At 39.6% G+C, this 15,415-nt stretch overlaps 1 protein-coding gene and 1 pseudogene across 1 annotated transcript in view; both read left to right on the top strand.

Moving 5' to 3' along the window:
* LOC122119383 (Golgi apparatus membrane protein TVP23 homolog B) overlaps positions 1-15,415 on the top strand; it is a 29,025-nt gene that overhangs the window by 4,794 nt on the left and 8,816 nt on the right. The window contains exons 2-4 of the mRNA XM_042693455.1: positions 4,038-4,120; positions 6,637-6,781; positions 13,900-13,989. Of these exons, the coding sequence (XP_042549389.1) occupies positions 4,038-4,120; positions 6,637-6,781; positions 13,900-13,989 (318 nt within the window). The remainder of the gene's footprint in view (positions 1-4,037; positions 4,121-6,636; positions 6,782-13,899; positions 13,990-15,415) is intronic.
* On the top strand, positions 547-3,101 carry LOC122120231 (annotated as a pseudogene).

Below are 15,415 nucleotides of genomic sequence, written 5' to 3' on the forward strand. Positions count from 1 at the left end.
ACCTTATTTTGTGGACAGCTTGGCTGTTCTTAGGTGTACTTTGTATATTCCCCACCTATGCTTTTGAAAATATACCTAGTAAGGGACTGGGGTAAGTAGGAGGCCAATGTAGTGTGTCAGAGAAGCCTGGCTGATAAACTTAGAGGAAGCTTTTCTGGAACCCTCTCATGGAAAGTGATTCTCTTCCTGCCCTGTGTTTCCATGTACACCTAAGTTTCTCCTGGCTCACTATGTATTGTATTCCAGGAAATGGCCTCCTTTGTTTATTCTCTCACTTCAACAAATTCTGTGCCACTTGACTGGGTGTTTTGCTAATCACTTCTTATAGTGCAGGCAGTCCTACAATAATGGAAATGGAGATTTGTCTGAGTTCTTTGAGAACAAAGGCATTTTAGGGAAAATCTCAGCTGTTTTAATATTTAAGTTGAAACATTAAGCTAGGTAGGGAGCCTGGAAGGGAATAGCCAGCTGAAGAGAAAATACAAAAGGCAGGAAGGTAAGAGAGACCATTAGTAACAACACTGCTGCAGTGCTCACCTGGAGGGAATGTTAGAGGTAAGTAGGGAATCAGAACATGTGAAATGTGCTCTGTATGATCCTGTATGTGCAGGAGCACTACTATAATTTTTGAGCAAGGGAGTGACATGGTACCATTTCCATAGTGGGACTATTACGGTAGGTAATGTGCAGGAAAGGCTGGAGTAGAATGGGGAGGCTGGTAAAAGGCAAGGAGGCTGGTAAGTGGCAACTAGGTAGAGCACAGCGATCAGGGTAGCTGTGGTTGAGATGAAGGGAATTATAATGGGTTATTTTGAGCCAACCGTTAGAAGCCTAGAGGATGGAATACTATGGCAAGATAGGAATTGGGGTGGTGACACAGGGTTTTTAAGTCTCTTGAGCAATGAGATACACTCGATTTTTTTTTTTTTTTTTTTTTCTGGTCCTGGGGCTTGAATTCAGTCTGGGTCCTGTCCCTGAGCTTTTGTATTCATGGCTGTGCTCTACCACTTGTGCTACAACTCCACTTCTGACTTTTTTGGCAGTTTTAGTGGAGATAAGAGTCTCACAAATTTTTCATGCCCCAGCTGGCTTTAAGCCAGTAACTAAAATTTAAACTGAGTAGCTAGGATTACAGGCATGAGCCACGGGAGCCCAGCTTGAAAACTTTTTTATTTTGGTCGGTCGTGGGGTTTGAACTCTGGGTTTGGGCGCTGTCCCTGGGCTCTTCAGCTCAAGGTGAGCGCTCTACCACTTGAGCCACAGTACCACTTCCGGTTTTCTAGTGGTTTATTGGATTTTCTTGCCCGGGCTGGCTTTGAACCTCAATCCTCAGATCTCAGCTTCCTGAGTAGCTAGGATTACAGGCGTGAGCCACTGGCGCCCGGCTTTGAAAACTTTTATATATGTTTATTAGAAGATCCAGTAGAAAGGTCAAGAAAATGTAATTTTTTTAAAAAAAAGATACAAGAGAGTTACAAGAAGACCACGGAGGCTGTTTTGTTTCTTAAGAACTGACATCAAGAAGGTCTGTTCCTCTCAGTGAATGATAGCTGGCAAGGGCAAAATGAGAAACTGCTAGCATATCTAGCACAAAGGCCCCTGTATCATCTATAATGAAGACAATGGAATCATCAAGACCTTCAGAAACATCCCTGGAGTTACTTTGTTTAATGTCAGCAAACTGAACTTTTTTTTCCTTTTATTTTTATTGTAAAGATGTTGCACAAAAGGGTTACAGTTACATGAGTAAAGCAATGAATACATTACTTGTCCATCATTGTTACCCCTTCAAGCTGAACATTTGAAAACTTGCTCTGGTGGTCATGTGGTACGATTCTGCATTTGGACTGAAAGTGCTTTCCAGAAGTCGGATGAATTGTATGGCACTGGGCATAAAGATGCTTCCCTCGAGAGTAACTATAACCTTCCTATGCTCAAGATGATGAATACAGACAGAATTTTGAAAAGCCTGGAGATCCAAAGAGCTCTTAGAGCACCACGCAGGAAGATTAATCGCACCTTGAGAATCATGTTGAAACTAAACCCATACTAAAGACCATGCAACAAAACACCATTCTTTGCCAGGCAAGAAATCACCAAATCCAAGTGAAGAAAGCAGCAACATTGACAGCCAAATTAGATGAGTGCCATTAGATGAGAAGGCAGCTGCAGAAAAGAAGGCTGGAGAGAAGAAGCCCACTGTGAGTAAGAAACGAAAGAAGGCTGCTGATGTTTTTTTTTTTTTTTGGTCGGTCGTGGGGCTTGAACTCTGGGCCTGGGCGTTGTCCCTCAGCTCTTCAAGTCAAGGCAACGCTCTAAAGGCTGCTGATGTTAAAAAGCAGAGCAGATGACATCACCCCATTTGTTAGGAAATGGAAAGACTTGGAAAAAATTAAGTGAAGTAAGCCAGGCCCAAAGAAACATAGGTCCCATGGTTTCCCTTATTTGCAATGACTAGTATATGTCTGGGACAAGCAGAAAAGGTCAAAAGCTATGTACGTATGACCAGATAAGATGATTTTAAGCGGAATGAACCCCAAGATAGGGACACAAGTGGATTTCTTCTTTCTTGCTATTGTTTCTAATGTATTTATAATGTACCATGTAATTTTTTTTGTTGCTTTGTATGTTCCTCCACCACAGTATAACCCCTGCTTTCACTGTATTTGATGTTGGGAAGGGAAAAAACAAAATGTTTAAATAGGGATACAGATTGACCCATTGTAACATGAGATGTACAAGACACTATTTTGAAAAACGAACTTTACAATGTAGGGAGGGGAGGGATGGGAGGGGGAAAACAAAGGAGGAGGCAACAATGCTTGATAGGAAATGTACTCATTACCTTGCTCATGTAACTGTAACCCCTCTGTACAGTATTTTTACAATAAAAAAAACATTTAAAAAAAAGCAGAGCAGCCTTTAGGAAAAAAGACAGCTGCTACCAAGAAACCGGCTGAAAGCAAGCTACCATAGAAGAAAAGAAGCCTGTTGCATAAACTGTTACAATCAGTTTAATTATATAAAGGTCATAGTATGGGACAGCTCAGTTGAGTAAAGACCAGATCAAAGATGCTGTGAGAAAAAATAAAAAGAACAAGCCCCTGAGGTACTATGATAAGGAATTCTGAAGCTAGGCACTAGTGGCTCATGCCTGTAATCCTAGCTACTCAGGAGGCTGAGATCTAAGGATCATTGTTGGAAGCTAGCTGGGGCAAGAAAGTTCATAAGACTCTTAACTCTAGTTAACCACCAAAAAGCCTGACGTGGAGTTATGGCTCAAGTGGTAGAACACTACCCTTGAGCAAAACACTTACGAGATTAGTATATAGGTCCTGAGTTCAAGCCTCAGGATCGGCAAGGAAAAAAGGTAAGGAGAATTCTTTTTGGTTTTGCTTGAACAAAAAGAAAAAGCATTGTGAGAAGTCATGGAAACAAGGATGTAACATAGTTTTGAGAAGGAGCCAAAAACAATTGAGTTTATCTCCAGTAGCTTTAGCTTTCTCTGTGATTTGGGAGAAAGCAATAGAGAATAGATGTCAATGTGTAGGAGATCTGTACCAATGTTCTCTCAAGGGCTTAGCTGTCTGGGGGCCGGGGAGAGGAGAGACAATTGATTCTTGGATTACCTTGGGGTATTTGCAGATGATTAGTGTGGGGGTGAGGATTTACAAGTGCCTTTTTCTTAGGATGTAAGGTCCTGATGGATATGACCATGCTGTAATTTCATATTCCGTTTTGATAAGTACAGCTTTGCATATAATAGGCTTTTTTTTTTTTTTTTTTGCCAGTTCTGGGGCTTGAACTCAGGGCCCGGGCACTGTCCCTGAGCTGCTTTTGCCCAAGGCTAGCACTCTATCACTTGAGCCATAGCACCACTTCAGCTTTTTCTGTTTATGTGGTACTGAATAAGGAATTGATCTTAGGGCTTCAAGCATGGTAGGCAAGTATTCTACCACTAAGCCACATACCCAGCCCATGATAGGCATTTAAATACCATGGGTTTTTTGCTTCATGGACATTTAATTTTCCTATAGGACAGTAATGATGACACTGAAGATGTTTCACTGTTTGACGCAGAAGAGGAGACAGCTAATAGACCAAAAAAATCTAAAGTCAGGTATGGTGATAAGTTATATGAGTTATGTTAGTATTCAGACTGTTTTGTCTGTGTTGGTGCCAGTTGATGGGATTGATGTTAGACTTTTCATCACTGAGAAAGCAACTTAAAGGGCAGAAAAATTATTTTGGTTTATCATGTCAGAAGTTTCAGTTCAGGGTCAATTGGCTTTTGTGTTTGGGGACCTGAAGTGATACAGATGGGAGGGTGTAGAAGAGGAAAGCTTCTCTTACCTCATGGCAGCCAGGAAACAGAAATAAAGAAGAAGGCCAGGGCAAGGTACATCCTGAAAGACATACCTGCAGGGACCAGCTTTCTCCAGCTAGTCCCCACTTCTGGAAGTTTGCAGCTCCTCCTAATAGTGTCACCAGCTGGGGACCTCAGTTTAATACATGAACCTGTGGGGACACTTCATAGTTTAACCATAACAGGTTTTAAGGTAAAGTAGTGAATTATGTATTACTTTTCTAATTTAGTATGTGGCAAAGCTAACTTCTGATTTTCTTGGGAATAATTTTGATTTTCTTGACATGTAGAATGTTATTCAATATTGTTTTCAAATTAGCAAATCCAACTATTTGAACACAGGTGTTTTAAATTTAAATTCCTTGCCAGCTATTTTCTAAAATTGTGCTATTTTTTGTAATTTATATATGCATTACATCTAATTTATTATGCAAATTTTAGAATTTTATATGTGTGAGTATATGGGCTGATCCCAGAGCCTGGGTGCTGTTCCTTATCTTTTTTTGCTCATTGCTAGCACTCTACCATTTGAGCTACTGCTCCACTTAGGGCTTTTTGACAGTTAATTGGAGATAAGAGTCTTGTGGACTTTCCTGACTCTGCTGGCTTTAAACCATAATCACAGATCTCAGCCTTCTGAGTAGCTAGGATTACAGGAGTAAGCCACTGGTGACTAGCTCAGAATTGTCTTGTATAAATGGCATGAAATTACAATACAAGGATATTACTATTATAAATTTATTTCTCGCTAAAGAAATTCCCTTTGTACAATAAAATTCTACTTGAACTTTGAAACATTATTTTAAGCAAAAGGTACCATCCACCAAAAACCAAATATTTTGGTTTTATAAAAGAGATTGAAAGTAGTTTAGGACTAGAGACAAAAAGTATTAATTGCTAAGAGCAAGGGATTGGGGGCAAATAAAAAATAATTGATATAAGCAGAGTGTCTTTTTGGAGTAATAAAAGTTGTAAAATTGAATGTAATGATGGCTGCATAAATATATATATATATATATATACATTAAATTGTACTTAGCAGGTGAATTGTATAGTATTTAAATCAAAATGTAATAGGACTGGTAAAACCAAGCTTAAAGAACAGTGGCTAACAGCTGTAACCTCAGCTGCTCAGAAGATAGAAGTTTGTAGGATTTCAGCTTGAGAACAGCTGAAGCAAAAACGCTAGTAAGACCCTATCTTAACCCTGTAAGCTGAGTATTGTGGCCCACCCAAGTTGGCTTCAACAATAAAAAACAAACAAAAGAGGGGCTGGGAAGGTGGCTCAGTGGTAGAGTGCTTGCCTTGCATGCCTGAGGCCCTGGGTTCGATTCCTCAGCACCACATAAGAAAAAAGCGGAAAGTGGCACTGTGGCTCAAGTGGTAGAGTGCTAGCCTTGAGCTGAAGAGCTGAGGGACAGTGCTCAGGCCCCACGACTGGACCCCCCCCCCCAAAAAAAAGAGCTTATCTCAAAAGTAATTAAAGCAAAATGGTAGGGGTATGGCTTAGGTGGTAGAATGATTGCCTAGTGAGCATGAAGCCTATAATCCCAGCATTCAGGTGGCTATCAAAATCATGAGCTCAAAGCCAACTTGGGCTACTACTGAGATCTAGTCTCAAGTCAGAAAGAACAAAAACAAAAAGAATTGACTGGGTGCTGATGGCTCATACCTATAATCATAGCACTTGGGAGGCCAAAATCAGGATGGTCGTTTGAAGCCAGCCTAGGCTGACAAATCTGGCTTATTTCTAGTTGACCAGCAAAAAGCCTGAACTGGAGGGACATCTTTAAGTACTTGTACAAAGGAGATGCAATTCAACAAATCAGTTTATGAGTGCAGTGTATCTTGGTCTATGTGGCCACCATCTTTCCCAACTCTACACATACTGCCAAGTTACCCATTTTCACATATCTGCATTGAATACAGTGACTAGATTCACCCAACTTTCCTCTCTTCCTGAAGTGATTCCTAAGGGCCTTGAAATTCTTTTGGCATAATTGATAAAGCTAGGTAAAGTTTCTTATTAGATGTTTTGTGAAAGTTTATATTCAGTGAGATGTATGTTTTCATAGTGTACTTTCTGTGACAACAGGCTCTTCTTAAATAGTAGGGACTTAAGAAAAAGTGAAGTAGGCAATTTTTCCCTCCACATCTTGTATTTTGACAAAACTCTTCACAGTTGTACCATGACTAAAACATTTTTCATCTGCCTCTACTAGTATTTGTAAAATGTAACTATATTTCTTTTATTGTGTTTTTGTTTTTAGACATCCAGTAGCATCCTTTTTCCATTTGTTCTTTCGAGTCAGTGCAATTGTAGTCTATCTTCTCTGTGAATTCCTCAGCAGCAGCTTTATTGCCTGTATGGTGACAATTATCTTGTTGTTGTCATGTGACTTTTGGGCTGTGAAGGTAGGTTCAATGTTTATTACTTAAAAATTATATTTACTGTGAGTTCAAGTAATGTGCAAGCAATTAAAAAATATGAGATCAGTATTTCAAATTGCTATAAAGTTGTCTTTGTTTCTTCAGGATTTCTCTGTGTTAAAGTACATATGTCATATGTAGATTGTTATACTAGTGAGTTATCTACTTTTAAAAAAATTTTTTTTCTTATATATTTTTATTTTTTATATTTTATTTTCTTTAAGTAGTTGTACAAAGGAGTTGCCATTCAACAGATCAGTTTATGAATACAGTGGCTCTTGATAAGTGTCATCCCTTTTAACATTTTTATCCACCCTCCCACCTGTTGTCAGTGCTTTTTGTCAAGCTACAAAATGTTACTATCAGCCACATTATCTACATATCACTGGATCATTTATTTATCACTGGCCATCAAAGGGTCATTTTTCAGGTGTATTGTGCATAATATATATGTGAAGCTTCAATGTTCACAAACACTTAAGAACTGTTCATCTACAAAGTACGTATTGGTACTCTAGGGCAATCTTTATCAGCTGGGCAATATTGCCTCTACTCCAGGAGGTTCTTGTCAATGTATAAAACATTTTGAGCTGCGTCAGGCCTTGCTGGCCCACATCTATAATTCTAGTTACTCAGGAGGCTGAGATCTGAGGATCAGGGTTCAAAGCCAGCCCTGGCAGGAAAGTCCATGAAACTCTTATCTCCAATAAACCACCAGAAAACTGGAAGTGGCACTGTGGCTCAAATGATAGAGTGCTAACCTTGAGATGAAAAGCTGAGGGACAGCGCGCACGCCCAGAGTTCAAGTCCCACAACCAACAAAACAAACATTTTGGGCTGGGTACCAGTGGCTTACATCTGTAATCCTTGCTGCTCAGAAGGCTGAGATTTGAGGATTGTGGTACAAAGCCACCCAGGGCAGGAAAGTCTGTGAGACTCTTCTCTCCTCTTATCCACCAGAAAGCTGAAAGTGGAGCTAGGGCTCAAGTGATAGAGTGCTAGCCTTGATCAGAAAAGCTCTAGGACCCACATGCAAAAAATAAATAAAAATATTTTTTTGATGGTCACAACTGAGAGCAGGGGACTTCATCTAGTTTGTACAGGCCATATATGCTGTTCAACATCTTAATATACACATAAGCCCCCACAATAAAGAATTACTACCTGGGCACCCATGTCTTACACCTATAATCCTAGCTACTTAGGAGGCTGAGATCTGAGGATCGTAGTTCAAAGCCAGTCCAGGCAGAAAAGTCCCCATGAGACTCTTATCTCCAATAAACTACTCAAAAAAGCTGGAAGAGGCTTTGTGGCTCACATGGTAGAGCAATAGCCTTGAGCACAAATAGGCTCAGAGACAGTGTTCAATCTCGGAGTTCAAGTCTCAGGACTGGCAGAAAAAAAGAATTATGTGGCTAGTCAGTCATACTAAGGTGAGAAACTGCTGTAGGGAGTTAGAAAGGATATAAGAAGAGGGAGGGGATCTCAAATTCCCAGGCAAAGATGGTTAGATACATGGACAGATAGATGAATATATAATAAAGTATATGTGTAGACTCTAATTGGTAGATAATTGAGTATTCATTGTAAATTTTTACTTTTTTGTGTGTTTGAAATTTTTTATAGTAAATTCATGAGAAGAAAAAAAGGAAAAAAAACATAAAAGACAAACTAGAATTTTAGGAGACCAGTAATTGTTTTTGTTTTTGTTTTGGGTCCGGTCACAGGGCCTGAACTCTGGGCCTGGCCACTGTCCTTCAGCTCTTCAGCTCAAGGCTAGCACTCTACCACTTGAGCCACAGGCCACTTCCGGCTTTTTTCTTTATGCTTATGTGGTGCTGAGGAATTGAACCCAGGGCCTCAGGCATGCAAGGCAAGCACTCTACCACTGAGCCACCTTCCCAGCCCCGAGACCAGTAGTTGTTACAAGTCTATGAAACTCAGCTAGCTGTCTAAACATTTTGCTTATTGATTGGTTGATTTTCTTGTTATTTGTTTATTTTTATGCCAGTACTGGTGTTTGAACTCAAGTCTAAGTGTTCTGCTCCTTAGCTTTTTTATTCAAGGCTGGCATATTGCCATTTGAAATTGGAGATCAAGGTCTCACAGACTTTCCTGTCTGGGCTGGCTTCCAACCTCAGATTCTCAGACTTTTGTCTCCTCAATAGCTAAGTTTACAGGTGTAAGCCCCAGCACCTGGTCCCCAACCATTTTTTGATCTTATACATAGCAGAGGCACTCAGCTTGGTGGCAGCCAGTTTCTGCAAAGCCACATAATACTGCTAAGACAGATTGAAGAGATTTTTTTTTTTAAAGACTCTTCTTTAACTTTTATTTTAGAGTTGTTTGGATTTTGGAATATCTGCATAGACTTTACTTATTGACCATTTCTAATTTGGAAGTGTGACATTTGGAATATTCAAACAGCTGAAAGTAGTTAAACAGAGAAATTCAGATAACACGTTTTTAGATTAGAAATGCTCATCCTGTAATTAAATCCTTTTGGAGTAGAGATTTAATTAAATTATCTATTTATTTGTTTATTTTGTGGTGGTACTAAGGCTTGAACTTAGGCCTTATGTTCTCTCTTAGCTTTTTTGCTTAAGATTAGTTCTCTACCTCTTGAGCCACACTTCCATTCCATTTTTTGCTAGTTAGAGATGAGCATTTCACAGACTTTATAGCTTGGGGTGGTTTTGAACCATGATTCTCAACTCTCACCCTCCCGAGTATAGCTAGTATTACAGGCATGAGCTACCAATACCCAGTATGCAGAGGAGGTTTAAAAGACATAACCAAATGGTATATTTTCTGCTAAGATTGACAACTCTGGGCCTGGGAGTTGTCCCTCAGCTCTTCAGCTCAAGGTTAGTGCTCTACCACTTGAGCCACAGTGCCACTTCTGGCTTTTTCAGCATATGTGGTGCTGAGGAATCGAACCCAGGGCCTCATACACACGAGGCAAGCACTCTACCACTAAGCCAACTTCCCAGCCCTCCCCAGTCAGTCATGGAGCTTGAACTTGGCCTGGGTGCTGTCCCTCAGCTCTTCAGCTCGAGGTGAGAGCTCTACTACTTGAGCCATAGCACCACTTCTGGTTTTCTGGTGGTTAATTGGAGTTAAGTGTCTCACGGACTTTACTGCCTGGGCTGGCTTTGAAGCACGATTATTAGATCTTAGCCTCCTGAGTAGCTAGGATTACAGGTGTGAACCACTGGCGCCTGGACTGATATTTTTAAACTTTGGCTTCAAAAAAATCCATGTATTGATTCTTGATAGAATTGCTTGTGGATATCCAAACGAAATAGGAAGCAAAATCAAGCACTTAAAAATAGAGAGTTGGGCTGGGAAGGTGGCTCATGGCGTGGCTCATGCCTGTAATCCTGGCTACTCAGGAGGCTGAGATCTGAGGATCATGGTTCAAAGCCAGCCCTGGCAGGAAAGTCTATGAGACTCTTCTCTCTATAAACCACCAGAAAACTGGAAGTGGTGTGTGGCTTAAGTGGTAGAGCATTGGCCTTGAGCTGAAGACTGAGGGACAGCGCCCAGGCCCAGAGTTCAAGCCCCAAGACCAACCAAAATCAAAAAAATTTTGAAGGGTTATTAAAAGAACTTGAAAAAGAAGGTAGACAGAGTTCTGAAACGAGTAAAAAACGGATGTGTTCTAATCTCAGTTGAAATTTTTAAAAAGCAGTCTTTATGTAAACTGTTATTATAATATTAATGAATAAGTGAAGAAGAGAAAAATAGTTTCAAAAAAAATTTTTACTTACTTGGTGCCTGTCCTGGAACTCGGCATCTGGGCACTGGCCCTGGGCATTTTTTCCCTCAAGGTTAGTGCTCTGTCACTTGAGCCACACTTCTATTTCCTGCTTTTTAGTGATTACTTTGAGATAAGAGACTCATGGACTTACCTGCTTGGGCAAGATTGCAGTTTAAAGTTAGCCTGGGCAGGAAAAGTCCATGAGACCCTTACCTCCAATTAATCAACACAAAAAAAATGGAAGTAGAGCTGTGGTTCAGTGGTAGAGCACTAGACTTGAGCAAAAAATCTCAGATAATACCAGGTTCTAAGTTCAAGCCCCAATACAAAAAAAAAAAAGGAAACAAAAACTACAGATTATTTACAATTTACAGTGGTCCTCCATAAGTTATTAAAATGCACCTAAAACTAAATTTAGAGAAAAACCAATGCAGACTTTTATGGAAATAATGGGTGAACGTTTAATAAGTTTTAAAAACAAAATGCAGCAGTGGTACTTAGTAGACATGTTGAAGATGGACTGTACAACTTGTGGGTGGGGACAGGAAGGAATAACTGTAAGAGAGCAAAGAAATGAATGATATTGCCCAAAAAGAAATGTACTTATTACCCGACAAATGGCGCAGTAAGCCCATTGTACATCACCTTTATAATAACAACTTTTTAAAATGAAAATAAATTTTAAAAACCAGGCGCTAGTGGCTCACACCTGTAATCCTAGCTACTCAGGAGGCTGAGATCTGAGGATCACGGTTCAAAGTCAGCCTTGGCAGGAAAGTCTGTAAGACTTTCCAGTTAAATCACAGAAAAAGCCAGAAGTGGTGCTATGGCTCAAGTGGTAGAGTACTAGTCTTGAGCAAAAGGTGCTGAGGCCCAGAGTTCAAACCTCAGAACTGGAGGGGAGGGGGAATCAAGAAAAATAAGCTAATAAAGGAACAATGGAAAGATTGGAAAATGGGAACATGAAGAAACTTGGAAATATTCTAAGGTCTTTCTTTGAAAATGCTACCATGTAGACACTGGCTGTTTTCTATGCCAGCTCTTCTTTTTTTACTTAACCTATCTCTACAGTGTGAATGGTTTCTGATCTCCTCTTCTCTTTTGGTATTTCTTTTCTAAGTGTGCCATACTTCTGGTTTCAGTTGCTGGTCTATAAGCTATGGTGATCTTCAGCTCTAGTTTTCTATCAGGTTTAAGCTTCCTTATCTTTCTGCTTGAAATATACATGTTCATATATTTTTTTTTTTAATTTTGTGTTCAGGCCTGAACTCAGGGTTTTGAGCTCTTGCTTGGCTTTTTTGCTTAAAGCTGGCACTCTACCAATTGAGTCATACCTCTACTTCCAGCTTCTTGCTGGTTAATTGGAGTATCTTGGATTTATCTGCTCAGGCTGATGTTCAGCATTTATGATTAGATTTTAGCCTCCCAAGTAGCTAGGATTACCAGCATAAGCCACTGGTGCCCAGCTTGATAGGGTGTGTGTGTGTATTCTCTCTGATTTTTTGTTTGTTTGTTTGTGGCTATCTTTTTTTTTTTTTTGCGCCGGTCCTGGAGCTTGAACTCAGGGGTTGGGCATTGTCCTTGAGCCTCTCTGTGCTCAAGCCTAGCACTCTGCCACTTGAGCCACAGCACCACTTCCAGCTTTTACTGTTTATGTGGTACTGAGGAATCAAACCCAGGGTTTCATGTAGGCTAGGCAAGCACTCTACCGCTAAACCACATTCCCAGCCCCTGTTTATGGCTATCTTGAAGGTACCTCAAACATGTTATCTTCCATCCCAAAATAGTGCTCTTTGAAAAGTGTTTCTTTCACAGAGTCTGTAGTTACTGTTTTTTAACTTTAGCTAGAAGATCTAGCAACAAGTCTATAACTACTTTCAGAGGGGTGAAAGCATAAACACTACTTTGGCATTATCTATAACAAGTGTATAAATTGAAAAGTGGCCTGATTTTGTGTATGGGACAAGATCACAGGTTTTATTAATTTTAATTAATTAGTTGTGGGGCTATCCCTAAGCTCTTTTGCTCAAGGCGAGTGCTCTACCACTTTGAGCCACAGCTTCATTTCTGTTTTTTTCTGGTAATTAATTGGAGATCAGAGACTCACAAACTTTCCTGTTTGGGCTGGATTTGAACCATGATCCTCAGATCTCAGTCTCCTGGTTAGCTAGGATTACAGGCATGAGCCATCAGTGCCCAGCTATTTTAATTTCATTAATTCTATTTTATTACCTTACATTCATGCCTTGTTATCTTCACTTAAAATTAAATGTATGTTACAAACATTAGTGAGGTTAATGAAAATAAACATTCTCAATCCAAGAACTTCTGTACTCCTGAGTCTGTTAGCAGACACCATAATTAAACATTCCCTGTATTATTAATTCCCACATATCCTTTAGTTTCATTCCAAATATTCCTAAGGAAGTCATTCTGATACCCAGTGTAGATATAGGGTTATGTCACTGTTGTACTGATCAAGAATTCCATACTTTCTGCCGACTACACTTTTCCTAATTGGTACATTTATGCATTGTTGATCTTTCTTTTCCACACACTTGAATTTGTCTATTGGTCATCATTTTTTAACTGTGAGTTTGTAGATGCACACTAAATATTGATAATAGATTTTAAAACCATTAGAAAATTTTTCACACTGATTTATTACACTAACAAGCAAAAAGAACTTGATACATTTGAGAGATTGCATGAAGTCCGGTGCCTATTGGTATTTGTAGGGGTGTACAGCTGTAAAATATATTTAATATATTTAGCTATTGTCAGCATATATGAGAAAAGGTAGGTCACAATGACCAAAGAGAAAGGATCCTAGGAGAAAAAAAAAACTGTGTAGTTGAAGAAAGAACAAGTATTTATGAGGGAAGAGAGAGAGAGTAAAGTTTATGGAAGACTTGTTGCTTACTTTCTAAACCCTACCCTGCTGATCATGTCAAAGCCATTTTGTTGAGTCTTTTTTTTGCTAATGGAGTGGTCTTTGTTAGCTGCCGATTATGAAGGTAAAACTGAAGAAAATGGAACACTAAAATATGATCTTTAAAAATATGTATTAGCTGGACACCAGTGGCTCATGCCTATAATCCTAGCTGCTCCTGAGGCTGAGATCTGAGGATCAGTATTTTGAAGCCAGCCCAGGCAGGAAAGTCTGTAAGACTCTTATCTCCAATAAAACTATGAAAAGCCAGAAGTGAAACCGTGACTTAAGTGGTAGCACTCTATCCTTGAGTAAAAAAAGCTCAGAGATAGCACCTAGGCCCCGAGTTTAAGCCCCAGGATGCCATCAAAACAACAACAAAAAAAAATGCATGTTTATGTTTTCCAGAATGTTACAGGTAGACTAATGGTCGGCCTCCGTTGGTGGAATCATATTGATGAGGATGGAAAAAGCCACTGGGTGTTTGAGTCCAGAGAGGTAGACTGCCTTCTTTCTTTTTTTAACACTGTCAGCTGATGAATTATATGTAGATTACATTCAAATATTTAAGGATGAAGTATTCAAGATTAAAAGCATTATGCCATATTTTAAAATCACTTGCTATGTATTAAACCAGATGACCTTCCAAAACTTAATACAATTTTCTGACTAGTTCAGACTGAAAAGTGTGTGTGTGTGTGTGTGTGTGAGAGAGAGAGAGAGAGAGAGAGAAAAAGAGAGAATCCTCTGAGAGGACAGCATGCTAAACTGTCTATTGGGTTGTTGATTAAAAATGGATTTCTGTTGGCCCCCAGTTTTAGTGTATCACCATAGATCCTTTTCTGTCCAGCTGAAAATACTGTAAGTTTCTTCTATCTTTGCTCCACATGTGGGAAGAAAAAAGAATTCCAGTTGGATAGAAATACCTAAGTGTTCAGCCTTACTCTTTTGTGCTGGCATCAGGGCTTGAACTCAAGGCCTCATGTACTCACTCAAGCGACTTCATGGCTAATCCTCTACCATTTGAGCCACAAGTCCAGTCCGTCAGCCTTTTTCTTTTTTCTTTTTTTTTTTTTTGCCAGTCATGGTGCCTGAACTCTGAGCCTGGGCATTGTCCCTCAGCTCTTCAGCTCAAGGCTAGTGCTCTACCGCTTGAGCCAGAGCACCACTTCCAGCTTTTTCTGCTTATGTGGTACTGAGGAATCGAACCCAGGGCCTCATGCATGCAAGGCAAGCACTCTACCACTGAGCTACCTTCCCAGCCCTATCAGCCTTTTTCTTTAAGCCTATGTTTTCAAGAGTCCTGTTTGATTTATCTTGATTCTTTATGGTGAGCATTCCATTTCCCAGTGAAAATCAATTTGGGAAATAGATTAGAATCTAGGAGAAAGTACCTAATTAAGCTGCTTGCCTTCTGCTTGGGCCTCAGAAAACAGTTCTATGCTCAGTGAGCCTGTGTTCCTTAAATATACAATCTACCTGGGAATTTCTTGAGTTTTGCTAAGACATCTTGTTCCAAAGTCCCCTGATTTTCCCTCTTCCCTCCTTATTTATGTTCTCTGGACTTATTTGACATGGTAAGAGTCCAGGATGACTTGTGATCGTGGTTTCCTTGATTCTTATCCAAAAAGGTATCATGAGTAGCTTCTTTATGAATGAATTATACAAGTACAAGAATTAAGTAGAAGCCTATAAGAGACCAGTTGTTCCTGGTTGGGGTCATGCTAAAGTATCCATTCTGCACTGAAAATGCAGAATTCTTGAGCTGAAATAAAATATACTGAAACTTACTAAATAAACTTACTAGTTGATTTTTTTTTCATTCTAACTTGAGACTTGGATTGTCTGTGTTAATCTTTGAATTTGTTTCTTTTTTTAATTAAGAATCATAAATCCAGCTGGGTATCTGTGGTTCATGCCTGTA

This window comes from Dipodomys spectabilis, unplaced genomic scaffold (genome assembly GCF_019054845.1).
Source record: "Dipodomys spectabilis isolate Male_0828 unplaced genomic scaffold, ASM1905484v1 ptg000004l, whole genome shotgun sequence".
In the NCBI taxonomy this organism is placed as follows: domain Eukaryota; kingdom Metazoa; phylum Chordata; class Mammalia; order Rodentia; family Heteromyidae; genus Dipodomys; species Dipodomys spectabilis.